General features: G+C 43.2%; 1 protein-coding gene across 1 annotated transcript; it reads right to left on the bottom strand.

Moving 5' to 3' along the window:
• Positions 1-953: 953 nt before the first annotated feature.
• PSMA3 (proteasome 20S subunit alpha 3) lies at positions 954-17,558 on the bottom strand. Its single transcript, XM_075843410.1, has 11 exons — positions 17,440-17,558; positions 14,908-14,990; positions 12,486-12,609; positions 6,327-6,428; positions 6,170-6,243; positions 3,826-3,898; positions 2,893-2,958; positions 2,050-2,096; positions 1,537-1,604; positions 1,208-1,272; positions 954-1,117 (listed from the first exon to the last, which is right to left on the bottom strand). The coding sequence occupies exons 1-11, from the start codon at positions 17,458-17,460 to the stop codon at positions 1,073-1,075; spliced, it is 768 nt and encodes a 255-aa protein (XP_075699525.1). The 5' UTR covers positions 17,461-17,558; the 3' UTR covers positions 954-1,072.
• Between the last annotated feature and the right edge of the window lie 2,637 nt (positions 17,559-20,195).

The raw sequence follows: 20,195 nt of genomic DNA, 5'->3' as shown, positions 1-20,195 counted from the left end.
GGGAGGATTGTACGTCATTATCAAATTCCCAACCGTGATAGTGGAAGTCACAGGGGCCATGTAACACACTTTACTATGTCCAAAGACCCAGACAATGATTGCTAGTCCTGCTCCAGCTGCCAGCACGCTCAGCAAAGGTTATGTACCAAGGACAATGACCAGTACTTGTAAAAACCACTGTTTTATCACATACCTCTCCTCCAGGCTTCCCCTTCATACCTGCTTGGAAGGATTTTCTACTGCTTTTTATATAGATATTTATAGTAGCTGCAAAATATCAGCACTATATATTGTAGTAATGATCACTGCATGACAGGATGATCCGCGAAGGGAGTAAACAAGCCGGGGGAGAACACTCAGGTCCCATTATATCTCCCAGTTGTTTAATTTAATGAGCGGTCACAGTTGTCATCGTTTTCTGCCTCCTCCTCCACTAGTGCAGAACAAACAGCAACATTGGAACAGAGCCAACTGTCTGACAGCAGCCTGAGAACTTCTCCACCGCCACAGCCTGATGCTCTTTGAGGTTTGTAGCACCACCTAGTGGCTGCTGCTAGGAAGTGCATGGCATTCTCCCTCCCTTTCCTCCCACAAGTGAGAAGTTTTCGTACATCCACACAAATATCTCACAGATGTATCTAATATGTAAAACCTCATCTGACCCATAGCACAAACAAAGGGGGATGTCTGTGCGCAGAAAGATTTTGTTAAGATATCTTTGTGTATAGGCCAAGCTTTAAAGTGAACAGGATTATTAAAAACTGCTTTCATCCAGAGACTTGCCAATGGAAGCCTTTCTTTCTCTCTCTCTCCCTTCCCAGCCCAGAAATGGATTTGTTAAAATCCCATCCACATGGCTGGTACTGTATTCCGCTACATGTGGACCCAGCCTAATCGCTTACAGTGCACCCACAGGCGGGTCATGCCAGCCTTACTAGTAAGCAGTGCAAACATTCCAGTGACAAGCTGTGGTTTTATTGCCAGTTGCCACGTGTTCGGTTCAGGTCCATACATATAAAAACAGTAATTTGAGTCAAGTTGAAATAGTTGCGCAGAAACAAAAGAAATTAAATTACATGTTGTCATCATCAGAGTCATCCTCTTCTTCTAAAGATTCCTGCCAGAAAAAAAAAAAATGCAAGTTGAGTTTAGACGTTTTCAGAAGTTCTAGACCAAAACAGTCTCATGGATTTATTGTAAGTTTTACCTTTGCGTATTTCTCGGCTTCTTCTCTGATCTCTTTTGGTACAACTTCATGTTTTCCATTAGTGACTGAAAATAAAATATATTTTACATTGCAGCATGATGTGATTATTTTGAGAATCTCTATGTTCTACATTTAGACATAATACAGGGAATGAATACTGCAACATCCAGATCACCCACACGATGCCAGTGACTGACCCTTGAAGGGATTGTCCACCTGAGCAGCCTCCGGTGTTTGTCAAATTGCAGGAAACCCCTGTGATCGTGCTCTGGCTTGTTCATAGTATGAGATGATCACAAAATCCTATCACAAATCAAAATCATCCTTACCTTTTCCAACCCAGCTCAGCTCCAGTTCAAATGATTTATCTTTTACTTCATCATGGACAATATAGATTCTGCAAGGAAAATAAAGGTTAAGCTTACACTATCAATCTTGTTCTAGAAGTCCAAGACAAGTGCACACACACGTATAAGACGAGCCCCATATTCCCTGGAGGACTCGGTATGACACGGCTGCCTGCAGCTTCCCCTGGTGAGAACAGATCAGCAGTTGTCCTGATGCAGAGTATGTGACAGATGCCATCCTGACGGTGCCTATTCAGAAAGAGCATTAAGATTTGCTGCCATTATTAGCAGGAAACTTCTAGTATCTGCCGACAGTCGCAGAGAAGCCGGAGAATTAAAAACTGCTGCTGGATATTCCAAAAGTCACAAGGACATCGCTATTTAATCAAAGTGTAGATTCCCTTGAAAAAAACATTAAAAATAAGAACTGCAGCGCGTGCGATTCCCCCGTACATTAAAAGCTGGTGTGTTGCGAGTTTTTCTTCCACTACTTACATCTTTGCTACTTCTTTCACCACTTCCCGACAGGTCATTTCCTTCATCTGAGAGGAAAGGAAAAAAAAAAAAACCTACTTGTTTAACCACTTATTGACTACTTTCTCTCAGATGGGGAATTTCTGAACTTTACTTTTGCTTTGTCCTATTGCCACACAAAATGCACTAGTTAAATGCTGTAGTACAAGCCTCAGAAGTTCCATCTGTGACCATCGCGACAGGGGTCATGAGAATATACATGAACTTTTTATCAAGCAGCATCGCATAGTAAAGTATCCTAAAATGCTTAGGCCCTGTTCACCTGGAGTATTTTGCCGGCAGAAAAAAAAAAAAAAAGTGACCTGCCTGCACCTTCTTGCTGTGTTTTTCGGCCGCAGCCATTGAGCGCCATGGGCAAAGACGCTTCCTCTGCCTCATGTTGATTTCAATGGGAGGTCAGAGACTGAACAGCAGGAAGGACGAGCATGTCACACTTTTTTTTTTTCCCTGCGTGCAGCTAAAACAGCAGGTGGGGAAAAAAAAAGAAGCTTCCACTTCCCATTGAACTCAATGTGAGGCGGTTTAGGTCTTTTTTGGTGCTAATTCAGACCGTTCCCACGCCAATAAACTATGTCAACAGGGCCTTAGGCTGGATTGCTGCAGATTATGTGTATTTATTTTTTTAAGCCAAAGCCAGGAACGGAACCAAAACAGAAGAAATCTATAAAGGTCTGCTCTCCTGGATCCAATTCTGGTTTTGCCATTAAAAAAATGCAGACAATTTACAGCCAATCTGCACAGTGGAAACCCAGCCGGATAATCGCAGTCCTGCAGATCAGTCTATATACACTAGATCACACTCACCTGAAGTTTTTCAATTTCTGTCTTGGCTGCCTGTTTGGCTTTCCCAATGGAACATCCCCAATACCCCTGAGGTGCAAAGAACATATATATTTTTCATATACCGTAAATGTATGTTTTTTTAATAAATAGTCAAACTCCACTACATCAGGCATTTATGCGGACTCAAACAAGCTGCAAGTCACCGACTGATGTGTACAGGAAGAAACACGTCTGGAATCTTTATAGACGGAGGTAAGTGCAATATATTGATTTTTATGAATGGGCCACGTTGACTAAAAGCAGCTTACTGAGCACTTCAATTAATCATAGGGAATCTAGAACTACAGCGATCACTCCAGAGTCTTCAGCTGAAACGTCTCATATCACGCTTGCCCACTGCTGGCAGATTTAGGTGTACAGGAGCTTAGTTTTACATGCAGCTACTCTTACGCAAGAGAGATTTTCTTTATTACAGTATACATTTTTGGGGGTCCACATTACCTCTAATAGCGCAATTTGCCAAAGCCACTGCCCATTTTACACATAGGACAGCTCAGGAGTGTATACGACAATTTGTGTACAAATCTGACAACAACAGGGAGACAGATTTATTTATTTTTTTCCCCCCAACATCTGCACCTCTGTTGCTATGAAGCCCCACTATTTTATTCAACAGGGTGTGACTCATTAACCAACAATCTGGTGTTTTTGTCCATTCCACACGGTAGATATATGGGGTAACACTAGTAACATTGCCTCCCCCAGTATCTTTATTTGGTAGGGATATATAACTAATAACTCAGCCCCTGATAGGCACGTGAATGAATGTGGCATTGACCTATTGAGCACTGGATGATGGGAATTCTAGATGCATCTATATGGAGCTATGTATGTATCTCATGCCAATGAACCAGCCAATGTGAAAAAAGAAATCCAAAAGCAGTTTAAACTTACATAGGATATACCGGATGGGTCAACCATGTACAACTGAGACCCGTCATCTTCATTATAAGATCCCAACATAAAGCTGCAAAAAGAAAAGAAAGAAGCTGAAAATTTTGAAACTACTATAAGGCCGGATTCACACGAGCGTGTTCAGTCCGGGATGTCGGCAGTATTTCCCGGACTGAGCACACTGCAGGGAGCCGGGCTCTTATAGGCATCGTTATCTATGATGCCAGGAGTCGCCGCGACAAAACGGTCCCGTACTGAAAACAGGTTTTCAGTACGGGACAGTAGTTCCGTGGAGAGGCAGGGTCTCCTAGCGTCATAGATAACGATAATGCTAGGAGCCCTGCACCCTGTACTGTGTTCGGTCTGGGAAATGCGGCTGACCTGCGGACCGTATATGACGGACTGAACACGCTCGTGTGAATCTGGACTAAAAGTGCACATTTTTAAAATGGAGTATGTGACGGGTCATTTTAAGTCATAAAGCATATACAATACATACTATTTCACTGCAAAAACTAGAACAAAAAAAAGTACAGATATCATAAAAAGCCAAATTCAAGGTTTTGTTTTTTTTTAAGAAAAAAAAGGGAACAGATGAGAGAATGAAAAAGAATAAAAGCAGTGCAATGGGTGGAAAAAAAATACATTGGCAAAACACTAAAGTTTTTGCCCGGGCACAGCGATTCCTAAAGACTGAGTAATATATGCAATGAAAGTCATTTAAATCAATCATGGCGGAAAAATATTTACAACCAGTTCCAGAAGTTCTAGATCTTTCCAAAATGTAACAAGCCAAGATTTTAAAATTCTGGCCTGATTTACATGATTGTATATATGTTAGCTTCCATACTTTTTCTGCGTGATCTCAGTAACAGCCATGGAAGCAAGCCCTTAGGATAAGTTCACATGGGACCAAATTGTGGTGCAATTTTTCACCTGGAATGTCTGCTGCGGAAAACTGTAGCAGTAGTCGGTCTGCTGGCAGGTGGGCCTCCCAAAAGACCGCTGCAGCAGTCACATGGGATGAAATATCAGAGCTAAGTATAAGGTTTTTTTTTTTTTATCTAAGTTGCGATTTATGCAGCGTAATTGCTGCAATTCCGCCACAAAAGTCTCAACATTTGAATTCAATGGGGAAAATCCGCAACAAAATACCGGCGATTCTGCAACCACAATTGACATGCTGCAGCTTAAATTGACCTGCGGTGTCCTTTTTTTTTTTTTGTGTGCGGAATCTCCGCATATGGCGTATGCACTCCATTGCTACTGTATTATGCTGCAGATTTTCCGCAATTAAATATGAAAATCTGCAGTCTTTACACCACGTGCACACCAGCCCTTAGGGTTCATACATGCAGCACTGCTTCTAGGGGAGAATATGTCCATAATATAGTGCTGTATGAAGCCATAGGGACTGTGCGTATCAGGCCTTGGATAAACTCGGAAAACTTTCAATGGACCTCCCTTACAAACGTGTTCACAGCCGATTAAATGGGTTTTTCTGTAATCAATATTCATCACCTATCCATACGATAGGTGATAAATATCTGATCGGTGGGGATCCGACCACTGGGACCCCTATGGATCACAAGAGCGTGCTTACCTTGCCCTTCCTGGAAACCCCATATGAATGCAGAGGTACTGGGCATGCTCTGCCACCACCCCATTAATTTCGATGGGGCTGCCGAAGATTGTAAGAATTTTGAAAGGGTTTTTCGCATAAGCAAAGTATTAGCGCCGCCTGACAGCTACAGCTGGGCAATTAGGACCCAAATCAAAATCACGATTAATGAAAGATTTAGACCACACCCTTTTGCATGCCACACCCACTATTTGCATGCATATGCCATTGAATTAACATTTACTCCCTGAGCCTGCTGTATATAATATACCCCGACACTGCCCCACACAGTATAACGCCCCTATAGTTACCCTCCACACCGTATAGTGCCCCCCAGAACTGCCCTCCACACCGTATAATGCCCCCATAGCTGACTCCCACCCAGTGTTAGGTCCCCCTTTTCTGCCCCCACACTGTACAATGCCCCCAATAGTTTCTGATAAAAATTATACATACTCACCTAACCCGTTCCAACGACACGTGGAGGAGATCCCTCTGGTCTTTGCGGCACCGCAGAGACAGGAGAGATTACATCACTGCCTTGCGTCCTTACGGTCCCCTGCTCTAACATTGGATTTAACTGTATCTGCTTCCTGAAGATGCAGATGCAGTTTAAACCGGGAAAAAATGATTGATAAAACCGAAATTCACAAGATGACATCGATTAATTGCATTGAATTTTGATTAATTGCCCAGCTCTGAAAGCCCATGTCCAATTCTTACCTGCATCCGAATGGTCTGACAGCGCTGTACAGTGTATAGGCGTGCACATACATAGCCACTCTGTCGGCAAGATGCTGTAAAGAAGCGTTAAAAAGGTACATTAGTAATAATATGGAGCACAATGTGGGATAAACCATCAACTCAAGGACAACTCTACCTTTAATGGAATGTCATAGCCATAGTTTGACCTAAAGTTGGAAGCTTCCTCCCGAGCGATGTCTGCCAAGGAACGAGCATCCGCCAAGAGCCCAGCGACAGCCTGCGGTTCATAAATGACAAAACCATTAATAGGAGGGGAAAAAAACTAAGTTTGGTCACAGTACGTCAAGAGATTTCCCTCTTTCCTGAGCATCCATATTTCCCATTAAGGCCTCCTTCACACACAGAAATTCAGGCAATTTAAAGAGGCTCTGTCACCAGATGATCAAACCCCTATCTCCTATTGCATGTGATCGGCGCTGCAATGTAGAGAACAGTAACGTTTTGTTTTTTGAAAAACGATCATTTTTGGCCAAGTTATGAGCAATTTTATATTTATGCAAATTAGCCTTTCTTATGGACAACTGGGCGTGTATTGTGTGTGTAACATCTGGACGTGTTTACTTGTTTTACTAGCTGGGCGTTGTGAATAGAAGTGGATGATGCTGACAAATCAGCATCATTCACTTCTCATCGTTACCACCCAGCTTCTGGCAGTGCACAGACACACAGCGTGATCTCGCGAGATCACGCTGTGACGTCACTTCCTCCCACAGGAACTTCATCGCGTCGGACGAGCGAGATCACGCTGTGTGTCTGTGCACTGCCAGAAGCTGGGAAATGTATTTTTTTTAACAAAAAAGTTTATTATCACTAAAAGTAGTAAAATACATAATAAAAAATAAAACAAAAAAAATTATATATATATATATATATATATATATATATATATACATATACATACATACACACATATACATATACACATATACATACATATACACACACACACACAGTGAAGGAAATAAGTATTTGATCCCTTGCTGATTTTGTAAGTTTGCCCACTGTCAAAGTCATGAACAGTCTAGAATTTTTAGGCTAGATTAATTTTACCAGTGAGAGATAGATTATATAAAAAAAAAAACAGAAAATCACATTGTCAAAATTATATATATTTATTTGCATTGTGCACAGAGAAATAAGTATTTGATCCCCTACCAACCATGAAGAGTTCAGCCTCCTCCAGACCAGTTACACGCTCCAAATCAACTTGGTGCCTGCATTAAAGACAGCTGTCTTACATGGTCACCTGTATAAAAGACTCCTGTCCACAGACTCAATTAATCAGTCTGACTCTAACCTCTACAACATGGGCAAGACCAAAGAGCTTCCTAAGGATGTCAGGGACAAGATCATAGACCTGCACAAGGCTGGAATGGGCTACAAAACCATAAGTAAGACGCTGGGTGAGAAGGAGACAACTGTTGGTGCAATAGTAAGAAAATGGAAGACATACAAAATGACTGTCAATCGACATCGATCTGGGGCTCCATGCAAAATCTCACCTCGTGGGGTATCCTTGATCCTGAGGAAGGTGAGAGCTCAGCCGAAAACTACACGGGGGAACTTGTTAATGATCTCAAGGCAGCTGGGACCACAGTCACCAAGAAAACCATTGGTAACACATTACGCCGTAATGGATTAAAATCCTGCAGTGCCCGCAAGGTCCCCCTGCTCAGGAAGGCACATGTACAGGCCCGTCTGAAGTTTGCAAATGAACATCTGGATGATTCTGAGAGTGATTGGGAGAAGGTGTTGTGGTCAGATGAGACTAAAATTTAGCTCTTTGGCATTAACTCAACTCGCCGTGTTTGGAGGAAGAGAAATGCTGCCTATGACCCAAAGAACACCGTCCCCACTGTCAAGCATGGAGGTGGAAACATTATGTTTTGGGGGTGTTTCTCTGCTAAGGGCACAGGACTACTTCACCGCATCAATGGGAGAATGGATGGAGCCATGTCCTGTCAAATCCTGAGTGACAACCTCCTTCCCTCCACCAGGACATTAAAAATGGCTCGTGGCTGGGTCTTCCAGCACGACAATGACCCGAAACATACAGCCAAGGCAACAAAGTGGCTCAAAAAGAAGCACATTAAGGTCATGGAGTGGCCTAGCCAGTCTCCAGACCTTAATCCCATCGAAAACTTATGGAGGGAGCTGAAGATCCGAGTTGCCAAGCGACAGCCTCGAAATCTTATTGATTTACAGATGATCTGCAAAGAGGAGTGGGCCAAAATTCCATCTAACATGTGTGCAAACCTCATCATCAACTACAAAAAACGTCTGACTGCTGTGCTTGCCAACAAGGGTTTTGCCACCAAGTATTAAGTCTTGTTTGCCAAAGGGATCAAATACTTATTTCTCTGTGCACAATGCAAATAAATCTATATAATTTTGACTATGTGATTTTCTGTTTTTTTTTTATATAATCTCTCTCTCACTGGTAAAATTAACCTAGCCTAAAAATTCTAGACTGTTCATGTCTTTGACAGTGGGCAAACTTACAAAATCAGCAAGGGATCAAATACTTATTTCCTTCACTGTATATATAGTGTATCACCGTATTGAGCCACAGAATAAAGATAAGTTGTCATTTTTACTGCATGGTGAAAGCCATAAAAACGTAACCCAAAAAAAACATTTGAGGAATCACCGTTTTTTCCAACTTCAGCCCGCAAATAATTTTTTTTTCAGTTTGGCAGTTCATTATATGAAGCTATAAATGGTACCAAAAGAAATTACAACTCTGCCCGCAAAAAATAAGCCCTCCCACCACTCTATTGACGGAAAAATAAAAAGTTATGGCTCTTGGAATGCGGGGAGTGAAAAACGAAAAAGACAAAAATGGCTCTCCTGAAGGGGTTAAAGTGCATATAAAAAAAATGGAACATTTCACCTGGACACGGGCATCAATGACCCTTGGTCATGAAAGGGTTAATTGTGCATGTGAACACACTCTTAGGCCTGGTTCACACAGTGCAGATTTGCTGCACAATACATATTTTTTAAGCCAAAACGAGGACCAGAACATTAACAGAAGAGATAAAAGGAAGGAAGGCCTTGGCTTTAAAAAAAAATCTCCACTTTTTAAGCAAGACCTTAAAAAAAAAAAAAAAAGGGTATCCCGGTCACAACAACTTATCACCTATTCACTGGATATGCCTGCCGATTGCCAGAATGGGGGTCCTATGTCTACTAGTTCCCAGAGACCGTAACCCCGCTGCCATGAGGCATCGAGTCGAAGGAAGTTCAGGTTGCGCATGAGCCCTGCCACTCCATTGAGGAGTTTATGGCACTGATGGAAACTGCCAAGCTCTGGGACATCCACTGATCTAACAGTTCTCACCTATCCAGCGGACAGGTGATAATTTGTTGTGACTGGAATACCCCTTTAAGGCAATGATCACACATTTTTTATGCAGTTTTTAGCGCAGTTTGAGCCAAGGCCAGATGTGGATCCAAAAAGAAGGGAAAAAAGCTGAAAAGAAAAGATGCATCAGTCCGATGTGTAAGGGTTCAGTCATTTTGATGGAATCAATACTGTAGTCGACTGCGCTATTCATTCAGTCAAAAAGGCGGAACCCTTACAAATTGGTGACAAACGGAAACCGTTTCCTCCGGATTCCATCACCATTGAAAATCAATGGTGATGCAAACAGAAACCATATGTTTCCGTTTGTTTCAGTCAGGGTTCCGTTCATGGGTCCCCCTGACGGAAAGCTCCGACGGAACCCCTGACGCAGATGTGAACGAAGCCAAAGTTATGAACACAGAACTGCTGTATGTCCAAAAGCAAGACGATTTTTTTAAGACTAATTACAAAAGTTACACTAAACTCACTGACTAACGTGCTAGGTACTAGTGGCACCAAGCTGGTGAGGGGGACATGTACCCAGTTACAGGTGAGTGAATGGTTTCACCCGATCTGCTAATCACTTTGTGGCCATTAGGATGGATTGGATCAATTTGCCAGGTTTGAAATCCGCTTTTGACCTATGGACTGGCGAATCAGGAGATTGATGTGATCTCTAATTTCAGTCTCTCGTATGGTCCTCCTGCATCACAGTCCATTGTTGTTACTGTATTGGGCTGTTCACTGACCATTGACTTACCATGGGGTCTGTCGTTTTGACAGTAATAATAGTGCTGCATGCTGTGCTTTTCTTACCAAGTGTTGGAACTGCTGACAAGGTTATAAGCAGAGTCCTGAAAGGCTGTGTGAACAGAGCCTTATTTAGACAAATTACCATAAATAAATCATCCATGGGATCGTTTGTATGAACAGTCCCACCAACAACAGTAGAGACTAAACTGGCTGATCAGGGAGTCCGTTTAAAAAACAAAACAACCCTATCCCTGGGGCTGGCACCAAGTGCCAAATGATCGGCCAGTCATACTATACACAAAGTAGTTTTAGCTGACATTTTCCAAATTGTCCGATCAAATTTTTGGCAGATAGAAGTCTAACGATGGCTGCCCAAAATAGCAAGATTGGTCATTTCGGCCTGTTTATCATGTGTATGGATAAGAGGATACAAGGCTGAACAATTAGGGTATGTTCACACGCACTAATTACGGACGTAATTCTGGCGTTTTTCCCCGAATTACGTCCGAAAAATGCGCCTCGATAGCGCTGACAAACATCTGCCCATTGAAAGCAATGGGCTGACGTTTGTCTGTTCACAAGAGGCGTATATTTACGCGCCGCTATCAAATGACGGCGCGTAAATAGACGCCCGCGTCAAAGAAGTGACCTGTCACTTCTTTGGCCGTAATTGGAGCCGTTATTCATTGAATCCAATGAAAAGCAGAGCCAATTACGTCCGTAATGGACGCGCCGTTCAAGCGCCTGCACATGCCGTTACGGCTGAAATTACGGGGATGTTTCCTCCTGAAAACATCCCCGTAATTTCAGCCGTTACGGACGCCGCCGTGTGAACATACCCTTACATAGAAAAGTGATTTGTAGGCAGCGTGGTTATAGCAGTAAGATACTCTTAGGGTATGTTCACACGCAGTGACCAGAAATGTCCGAAAACAGCTCGCTCCCGATTGTCGGGCGAAAACAGCTCGCTCCCGATTGTCGGGCGAAAACAGCTCGCTCCCGATTGTCGGGCGAAAACAGCTCGCTCCCGATTGTCGGGCGAAAACAGCTCGCTCCCGATTGTCGGGCGAAAACAGCTCGCTCCCGATTGTCGGGCGAAAACAGCTCGCTCCCGATTGTCGGGCGAAAACAGCTCGCTCCCGATTTTCAGCCTTTTATTTTTTGGGGGGTTAACAACTCGCCTTTTTTTACGGCCGTTTTTGGAGCTGTTTTTCAATGGAGTCAATGAAAAACACCTCCAAAAATGTCCCAAGAAGTGTCATGCACTTCTTTTGACGAGCTGTCATTTTACGCACCGTATTTTGACAGCGACGTGTAAAATAAAGACTCGTGGGAACAGAACATCCTAATTCCCATTGAAAGCAATGGGCAGATGTTTGTAGGCGTATTAGGGGCGTTTTTTCAGGCGTAAAACTTTCGTGTGAACATACCCTTACTATAAGATAAGCAAAGTGTTGCCAAATAAGAGAACTGCCCCTACAACTAGAAGTGCAAACTGCATAGACATATTCACCAATACTGAATTATCTAGAATTATTTGTACTGTGCCACTAGTAGAAACCAACGCTCGTCTTATCATACAGCCGTATATAGTGCCATTATTTTCCTATGACAGAAGTAATATTGCTCTGAAGAGAGGGGATCTCTCTCTTCACAGCAGACATAAAACTAATATTCAATCTGGAAATAAATCCTGTAAACCCTCGAGCACTTGTTTTATTTAAATAAAAAATAAAAAAAATTGAATTACTTTGAGATACAGCCGCTTTGTATCCTGGATGCATAGAAGCTGTATCTTGCCCCCAAACCCATCAGGTCAGCAGGACTGACAGCGGGTCCTGGGTGTCTGACATGCAGGGTCCAGCTATTATCGATCACATCCGTTCTTGACTTAGATGTGATGGATAACAGCTGGATCCTGCAGGACCCGCTATGACTGAGGCCATCAGTCCCGCTGACCTGATGGAGTTGGGTTTGAGCGCAAGATGCAGCTTCTATGTATCCAGGATACATAGAAGCTGAAGTTCCTTGGCAAGTCATATGAGTCTGTGCCTAATGCGGGACCTGAGGGGGAGGTGCACGACAGAGGGACCCTCTTTAGTATTCTTTGAACCCCTGTGTCATGCATCGCCTCTAGTCCCTGTGTGTGTTCCTTTAAGGTGCTTTCCTTACCATGCCAACATGTCGATCTACATTGAAGATTCGCTTGTTAGAACCTTCTTCATAAAGTTTAGACAACACAAGCTTCTCTACGCCAAACACAACGCCATCCTTACATCTGATGCCAATGGCCGTGCTGAAAAAGAAGAGAAACATAAATGGGGAGAAGTCACATCTGACCAGTGGACGTTGGGATTCTACAGTAATCCAGTTCTACCTTTGTTTCATCTCACAGCACTCTGTGCTATAAAGTATTGGGACATAACCAAAATGACAAGCAATTACTAATTTTGGAGCTTATTCAGCATGGTCAGCCAACCTGATAACCCTAGCACTTATATTAATGGCACCAATGGGACTCCTGACCCACTCCTGCTGCCCCTTAACCTGCGCAAGAGTGATATTTCGATCACCACATTGGGGGAGGCAACTCACGTAAGATTGGCAAAGCCAGGTTTTCAGTTTTGTGTCTTTTAAGACCCCACATTATTGACTGTGGTTCATCCAAGTTACCTGGAAAATGCAAATTCTCCTCAGCAAACTTAAGATTCACCTTTGCACTGAATTTTTTATTTTTCATTTGGTTCCTAAATGAAAAATGAAGCAACTTTCTAAATAATCTTCATTAAAAGTGTCCTACCATTCAAAACGGCCGCGTAAAAAAACAGCCCGTTGGAACAGAACGCCGTTTTTTCCCATTGAAATCAATGGGCAGATGTTTGGAGGCGTTCTCCTCTAGATTTTTCGGCCGTTTACGGCCCGAAAAACGGCCAAAAATAAGCCATGTGAACATGCCCTTAGAGATAGCAGCAGGGAAGGGGAGGAGGTTGTACACGGTAGATCAGAGAGTGGAGAGGGGGGAAAGCTTCCAAGTCTTCAGGGAGGGCAAATCATATTAGCTGTACTCTATCAGAGTGCAGACAGGGAGGAAAAAATAAAACCACACAGGCTATCCGTGTAGAGAGAAAGCAGTACAGGAATTAAACAGTGTGATACACGAGAGCAAGTAAAACAGCAGCATCCCGGAGTCACAGATGTCACAACCAGCATGTATTACAGGAAGGACATTTTCAAAGGAGAAGAGTCTGAAAATGAATGAAGGATTGAAGATTGCAGCTGGAAAGTTAGCACAACATTTATTTATTTTTTTAACTCTAGGTAACCACAAGCATATTAAAATAATTTTCCCAATTTAAAAGGCGCCCATAGCCTTTAAGGCTAGTTTCACACATCGTGTACAAATTACGCTGTGGAATCTGCCCAAAAATCTGTACCAAAACCCACGTGTGTTACGTGCAAATTTCGTTGTAAATTTTGGAGCCGCGCATTCCATTCATTGCATTAAACCCACAATAGAAGTCTGCTGCATTTCCACAAGAGATCAGGTATGCTGTGGATTTCAAAATCTGCCGCATGCGTAGAATCCGCAGCAGATTTTTTTTTACACTGTAAGTGAATTGAGTTTGTTAAAACGCCATTCATCAACATTGTACTGTACTTTGTTGCAAAAACGATGGTGCGGATTCCGCAATCCACACTAAGAACATCACTACCAACGGCCTACAGTCAGGCAGCAAATAATACTGTCATATAGCCTGCAGGGAGGACACCGGAATAGGAGATGCTTCCAGCTGCCCTGCTCCACTTCTTTCAGTATCACACTTATCTGATGGAGCGGTGCATGACTAATCTCTTAGGTGGTTTTTGAATTCCCGAGTCATGCAGCGCCCCCTCACGATCGCCACTAGGCATTACACAGTATCAGTTTTGCCAGAAGTTTTCCTTTAAAGGGGTTATCCTACGGACCGTGTTAGACTACAAAGTACAACGTAAAACTATTTAAAGCCTTCCACTTACTCAGTATGTGTTATTTCCTATCTTTTGCCTAGTTTGCAGGCACGGTGTCTGGATGGTGGGCAGGACGCAGCACAGCACTGTGTTATAGATGCTGCCTCTCTCCTCTGCAGCGCTCCTAGGATCCCTCCCACCACGGGGATCACAAAATATCACTCTTGTTCCCTTCCTAAGCTAAGCCACAGCCATCCTTGACAGCCCTGATGCAGTTTCTTCTCTGCTTGGGCTAGGAGACTGTCATTGCACTTGCTCAGCATTTCCCCTGACAAGCATAGAAGACACTGCAGCATCAGAGCCTTCTCGCCACACCAGGGATCCCTGTTTCCAGGACAGGAGACCCGGCATAGAGTAGAGATTGCATCAGATCTGCACATGCGTGTCCACCTCAGCACGGTTACAGAGTACAGGGAGAGAACTTTAAACAGCAGGTGGCGCTATAGACAACTTTAAAATTTGAACAAATTATGAAATAGGTTTATTTTTTAAAAACTGTAAATTGATCATATGATCAGATTTTAGTGTTTGGTTGAAATAAAAATATTTTTCGTAGGTCGAAGGAACCTTAAAAATCACCACTTACCTACTGTTTTCCACCGCTTTAGCTGCATATTCAACCTGAAATACTCGGCCATCCGGTGAGAATGTAGAGGCCGACAGATCATACTGTAATCAAACGGAGAACGGAACTTAAAACCTGCGATTTATTTCAATTTAAGTGAAGCTCCACCTTCTAAACAGCTATAAAGAGATGTAGGAAATGATCTCCTGTCGAGCTAAAGGGGTCCGACCATTTACGAACATCTTTGTCTCCATCAGTCTGAATGGCCACACATGGAAAGTTCTGAGCGAAGTTTTGTATTTGTAGCACTAAACAAATCACATCCAATGGAACAAACGTCCATCAGTCAGAACCGGTTACTTCATAAATATAATAACATTTTAGTGTTGGATCTGTACCAGTTAGAAGGATAAATCGGTAGAGTTTCAACCCCTTACATCCCCCCTCCCCACCAATCACAAGAATGGGGTCCCCCATCTCTGCTCACCAGGATGGCTGCAACAAAGAAGAGTTGAATGCAGCGAATGACCTCCATGTAATATCTGTCCTAGTGGTGTTCTCTGATGATAAAACCCCATTAGTAGTATGTAAATAAAGCTTAAAGGGATTTTCCCATCTAAGGCCTCACGGCCGTCCCCGTCATCACTGCTCGCGATTTCAGGTACGGTCGCCCGCATTTTCGACCCGTGCTCCAATACAAAGTAACAGACCGTGAAAAAAAAACAAAAGATAGGACATGTCCTATCTTTTGCGGTACACTTCTACGGCCCAGACACCTTCCCATAAACAAATGGGAAGGTGTCTGTGGACAATAGAAGGGAAGTAGTCCGTAATTGCGTTACGCAATTACCAGAGGATTTTTATGGCCGTGTGCATGGGGCCTAAGACATTTATGGTACATCCACAGGATAGGCCAGCTGTTGGACACGCACCTATAATCGAGACCACCAACCTCTCACCCAACCCCATCCCTGCCTGGTCAGATGGCCACCGTGTGGAGAATCAATGGAGAGGTGGCCTGGAGTACAGCAACAAACTAGCTCGCTGCGCTGTTTCCGTAACTCCAATTCACTATGGGAGTTACATAAACAGCGTGGTTCAGCCAATCAGCTGTATACGTACTCCTAGCAACCCCGCTACCGTGTCTCCGTCTAGTGAGGCGGCAGCCGCATCCAGGCAGAGACTCCCGTTCTCATACTAGGTGCAGGTCGCAGAGGTGGGACCCGCATCTATTAGACATTTATGGCATATCCTGTGGATAACTTATAAGTGTCTGAGATGAGAATGACCCGAAGGCTACACGCACACGTTGCGTATTTTCCTGCGGAAAATATGTATCAAAACCGCAGGAAATTAGCAGGTAAAAACTGTACCTAATCGTGCGTTTTTCGGTGCGGTTATTACGTTTCGATGCGTGAATCGGTGCATTTTCACGCTGCAGGTTTTTGTGCGTTTTTCCTTAGAACTAGGCAGATAAAATGTGCAAGCGGGAACGCAAGATAAATTGACATGCTGCGGATTTTAAAAAACGAAAAAAAAAAAAAAAAAAGGAAGAATATACATGAGATTTCATAAAATCTCATTGACCTTGCCGCACATAGTACACGTCTCGTGCATGGAGCCTTAGGACAAATGCAGACGATGCGTATTACGTGTGGTTTTGCCGTGCGTATTTGCATGCGGCAAATCCGCAGCGTGATCCAGTACCAGCAAAGTAAATGTGATTCCAGGAAATCTCATGTACACGTTGCGATATTTTTCAGCACGTAAATCGACCTGCGGTGCAGATTTTAAAGTCCGCAGCATGTCAATGTATTTTGCATTTCCACTTGTGAATTGTATCTGCCTAGTGCAGAAGAAAATCGCACCAAACCCCACATCATGAAAACGCACTGATTTGCATATCAAAACATAAAACCTGCACTGAAAACCATGCAATCTGGCGTCGTTTTTACCTGCGAATTTCTTGTGTATTTTCTGCAGGAAAGAACACAACATGTGAATGTAGCCTTAATGTGCAGAGAAAAGTTCTGCAACTTTATAATATACAGTTTCAAGTCAGTTTATCACTATTCTCAATATCTAATTGCGGTCTATGAATGGAAACATTGAATACATGTTCTGAGCGTGCACCGGTTTTAGTTGCACATAATAGGTTTTCAACATCTAAACGTAATCTCAAATATTTCCATTCACTGACAGCAAGAAGAATTTAAACACAAATTATATTAGAAAGCATAACTTTTCATTTACATGAGAGGAAGCCCCCTTTAAGGCCGGTGACACATGAGACGACACTTTCTCTTTCATTAGCAGTCAGTTAGTCAGGCCCTGGTGCTGCCCCTTCGTCCCTAACATCACTAATATAACAGGACAAGCCCGGGGTGCGCAGCTCCTCCACTGCCTGTACTCCCGCTCCCCCCAACACACAAAGAGACACAAACCCCCAGGACACCCCCGCTCTAATAAATCAGCAGCTTCAGTACAAGCCCCTGAAAGGGCCGGTCATCCCCGGGAGATGCAGCGCGCCTCACGGACACAGCACCCACTCACCCCGGTCCCGATAGAACTCATGTCTGACACTGCTCAGCGGAATCAGGCGGTGAGACGGCACTTTCACTCCTGTCTTCCTCAACAACCTCACCAGCCAGTATTGCGCTACCTGATTGCTCAGAAATAGACCAATCAGCAGCTTATTTCTAGAGCGCATGCGTACTAATTGTAGTATTTCATACTAGAAGGTCAGCTTTATATTTGAGTGGGTTATGCAGAAGAGCGCCCTCCTATGGTGGGAGGCCGGCTATGCGCAACGTCTTATTTCCGATTTAAAAAAAAAGTTATAATGCAAATATTCTGGTCCTGTATTCTGAATGTTTACAGCCAAGACACACGGTTATTCACTGTACACTGGGATTCCACATGCAAACATTGCTGTTAACTTTTCAGTAAAAATATTTTGTTACCTGTGACTCTGGGGACTGCAATGGCGAGCACATTGGTTGTCACCCAGCTTTCCCAGGAACAGATGTCACTAGCAAACGGCTAAGTAAAAACTGGACAGAAGTGGACAACTCATGGTGTAACATTTATAGCTTTATGGAGTGAATTCTCTTGAACTCTAGATATGGTCAATGAAGAGAGTGCTATAAAATACTATTTGTACAGTCCCTTTAAATTTCAGGTCAGTTACTTCAAATGTCCTCCACCTTTTACCTCTATGCAATTTTTTGGTCAAACATTCTATGCAGATTCATTTTATAATATATCTTTTATGTTTTATAAAACATCCATTTACTAGAGGGAACTTAGGTGCTTACAGCAAGCAGTTTTATTATTGATTTAAATGAATACATCATTAGCAGAAAGCTCCCCCTTGAGGTGGCTGCAGGCAGTCTGTTTCTACCATATGGCTAGGCAGGGAATATGGAGCTCTAACCGCTACAAAGATAGATTATAAAATATGTCAGCACAGAAAGTTTGACCTAAAAATGACATGGACGTAACACCTGGACATTCAAGACACCATCAACATGGAGAGACTAGATATTTGGAGAGCAGACAACCTTTTCCATTATTGTATAGTCCCTTGCTGTTGTACGGATAGTAGCGGCACTCGATCAGGACTCACGCCCATGACCGTTGTTTTCTTCACTGTCCTATCCGTTTTTTTGCAGATAGCATACTGAACCATGCATTTCTATGGAGCCATGAATACATCCTTTTTTTGTGGATCTGTGTATCCTCTCTGAAAATTATAGAAGGTGTCCTATTCTTGTCTGTATTTGCAGTCTGCTTCATTCACTCTAGCGTGTCTGCAAAAAAACGGAAGCCACTAGGATCCATGTTATTATTGCGGTACGCAAAACGGAAACTGTTGTGTGCATGATGCCTAAGCGGACAGTAGATAACCCAATGTCTACTTCCATAGTCCATCCTGGCAGAACATATTCTACTACCCTACTCTCTTACTACCCGCGGACTTATAGCATCTAGATATTTTATTTATATACGTATTGTAAATGTGGGATGCGACCATAAAATCTCTGTATGTATCACATCCATATGGATGAGAATATCTGTAGTGAGTCACCAAACCCGATGCTCATGAACTGGTTGTCCTACCGCAGACAACTCCTTTTCCTATGGGAGACTTTCTTGCGGCTCCTGAAATCCCCGGCAAATAGCGGATTCTTACTGGGAGAAGCTGCGGCTAGCCACGTTTCTGATTCAGCACCCAATGCAGGTGAAATGTAGTAATACATCGCAGCCGCTCTGATGTATGTCCATTCGTATGTCTTCCTTTTCTATAACGTCTTCGTGAGACAACCCCTTTAACACACACTAGATTAGGGATTTGGAGCACTTCATGTGCTGCGTTATTTTAGCAATGATTCCACAACCTGATTCCTTTAGGTAAGAAGCACAACTGCAGCGGTCTCAGCCATTCCATCTATACACTGGCTCTACATGGACAGGATGAGGGGCTTTGCCTTCTCTCATTTGCTGCCATATCTTAACTAATGGAGCTGCTCTGGCCGGTCATCCACCTCTTCTTCCTGAAGATGGCCCCAGTATCCCCCCAGAGAACTAACTGGTAGCAGCCGTATTACTAGTAGGCTGCTCCCCTATTAAGTTTGCAACATTCATGTGGACAAAAGCTTCCCTATCTGGCAGTCTGATGGATGAGTCTGGGTTTGGTGAATGCCGGGAGAACGTTACCTGTCTGACTGCATTGTGCCAGCTGTAAAGTTTGGTGGAGGAGGGATAATGCTATGGAGTTGTTTTTCAGGGGTCGGCCTAGAACCCTTAGTTCCAGTAAAGGGAAAGGTTAATCCTAAGAATACAATTTTTGCAGCTCTTGACTTTGTGGGAACAGTTTAGGGGCTCGTCCCTTTTCTGTCCTAGAATGACTGTGCCCCACTGCACAAGGTCCATAAAGACATGGTTGGGAGAGTTTGGTGTAGAAGAATTTGACTGACCGCAACCCCATCCAACACCTTTGGGATGAATTAGAACGGAGATTGATGTTGGAGGAGAGGACCCGGCTCACAGTGTCTAACTCCACAAATGCTCTTCTGAATGAATGGGCAAAAATCTCCAAAGGCACTCGGAAATTTTGTAGAAAGCCTTCCTATAGGAGTGGAAGTTATTTTAACTGCAAAGAAGAGGGAGGAGGGAAACTCCTGTTTAATGCCTATGAATTAAGAATGGGATGTCATAAAATCTCCTGGAGGTTTTATGTGTAGGTGTCCCAATACTTTTTTCCATATAGTATGTCTTATTTAGATTGCTGCGTGGGTGAGCGTAGA

Source organism: Rhinoderma darwinii, chromosome 12 (assembly GCF_050947455.1).
Source record: "Rhinoderma darwinii isolate aRhiDar2 chromosome 12, aRhiDar2.hap1, whole genome shotgun sequence".
Lineage (NCBI taxonomy): Eukaryota > Metazoa > Chordata > Amphibia > Anura > Rhinodermatidae > Rhinoderma > Rhinoderma darwinii.
Note: the sequence above shows the minus strand (reverse complement) of the source record. Positions and strands in the feature narration are given on the sequence as shown.

Bases quoted from the DNA above. Each gene is read 5' to 3' on its own strand.
- PSMA3 (XM_075843410.1), bottom strand. From the start codon at position 17,460: ATGAGTTCTATCGGGACCGGG. The intron at 12,610-14,907 runs GTAAGTGGTGAT...CTTCTTTTTCAG, and splicing joins AAAGCGGTGGAAAACAGTAG to CACGGCCATTGGCATCAGAT. The intron at 1,118-1,207 runs GTAAAACTTACA...TTTTTCTGGCAG, and splicing joins AAGCCGAGAAATACGCAAAG to GAATCTTTAGAAGAAGAGGA.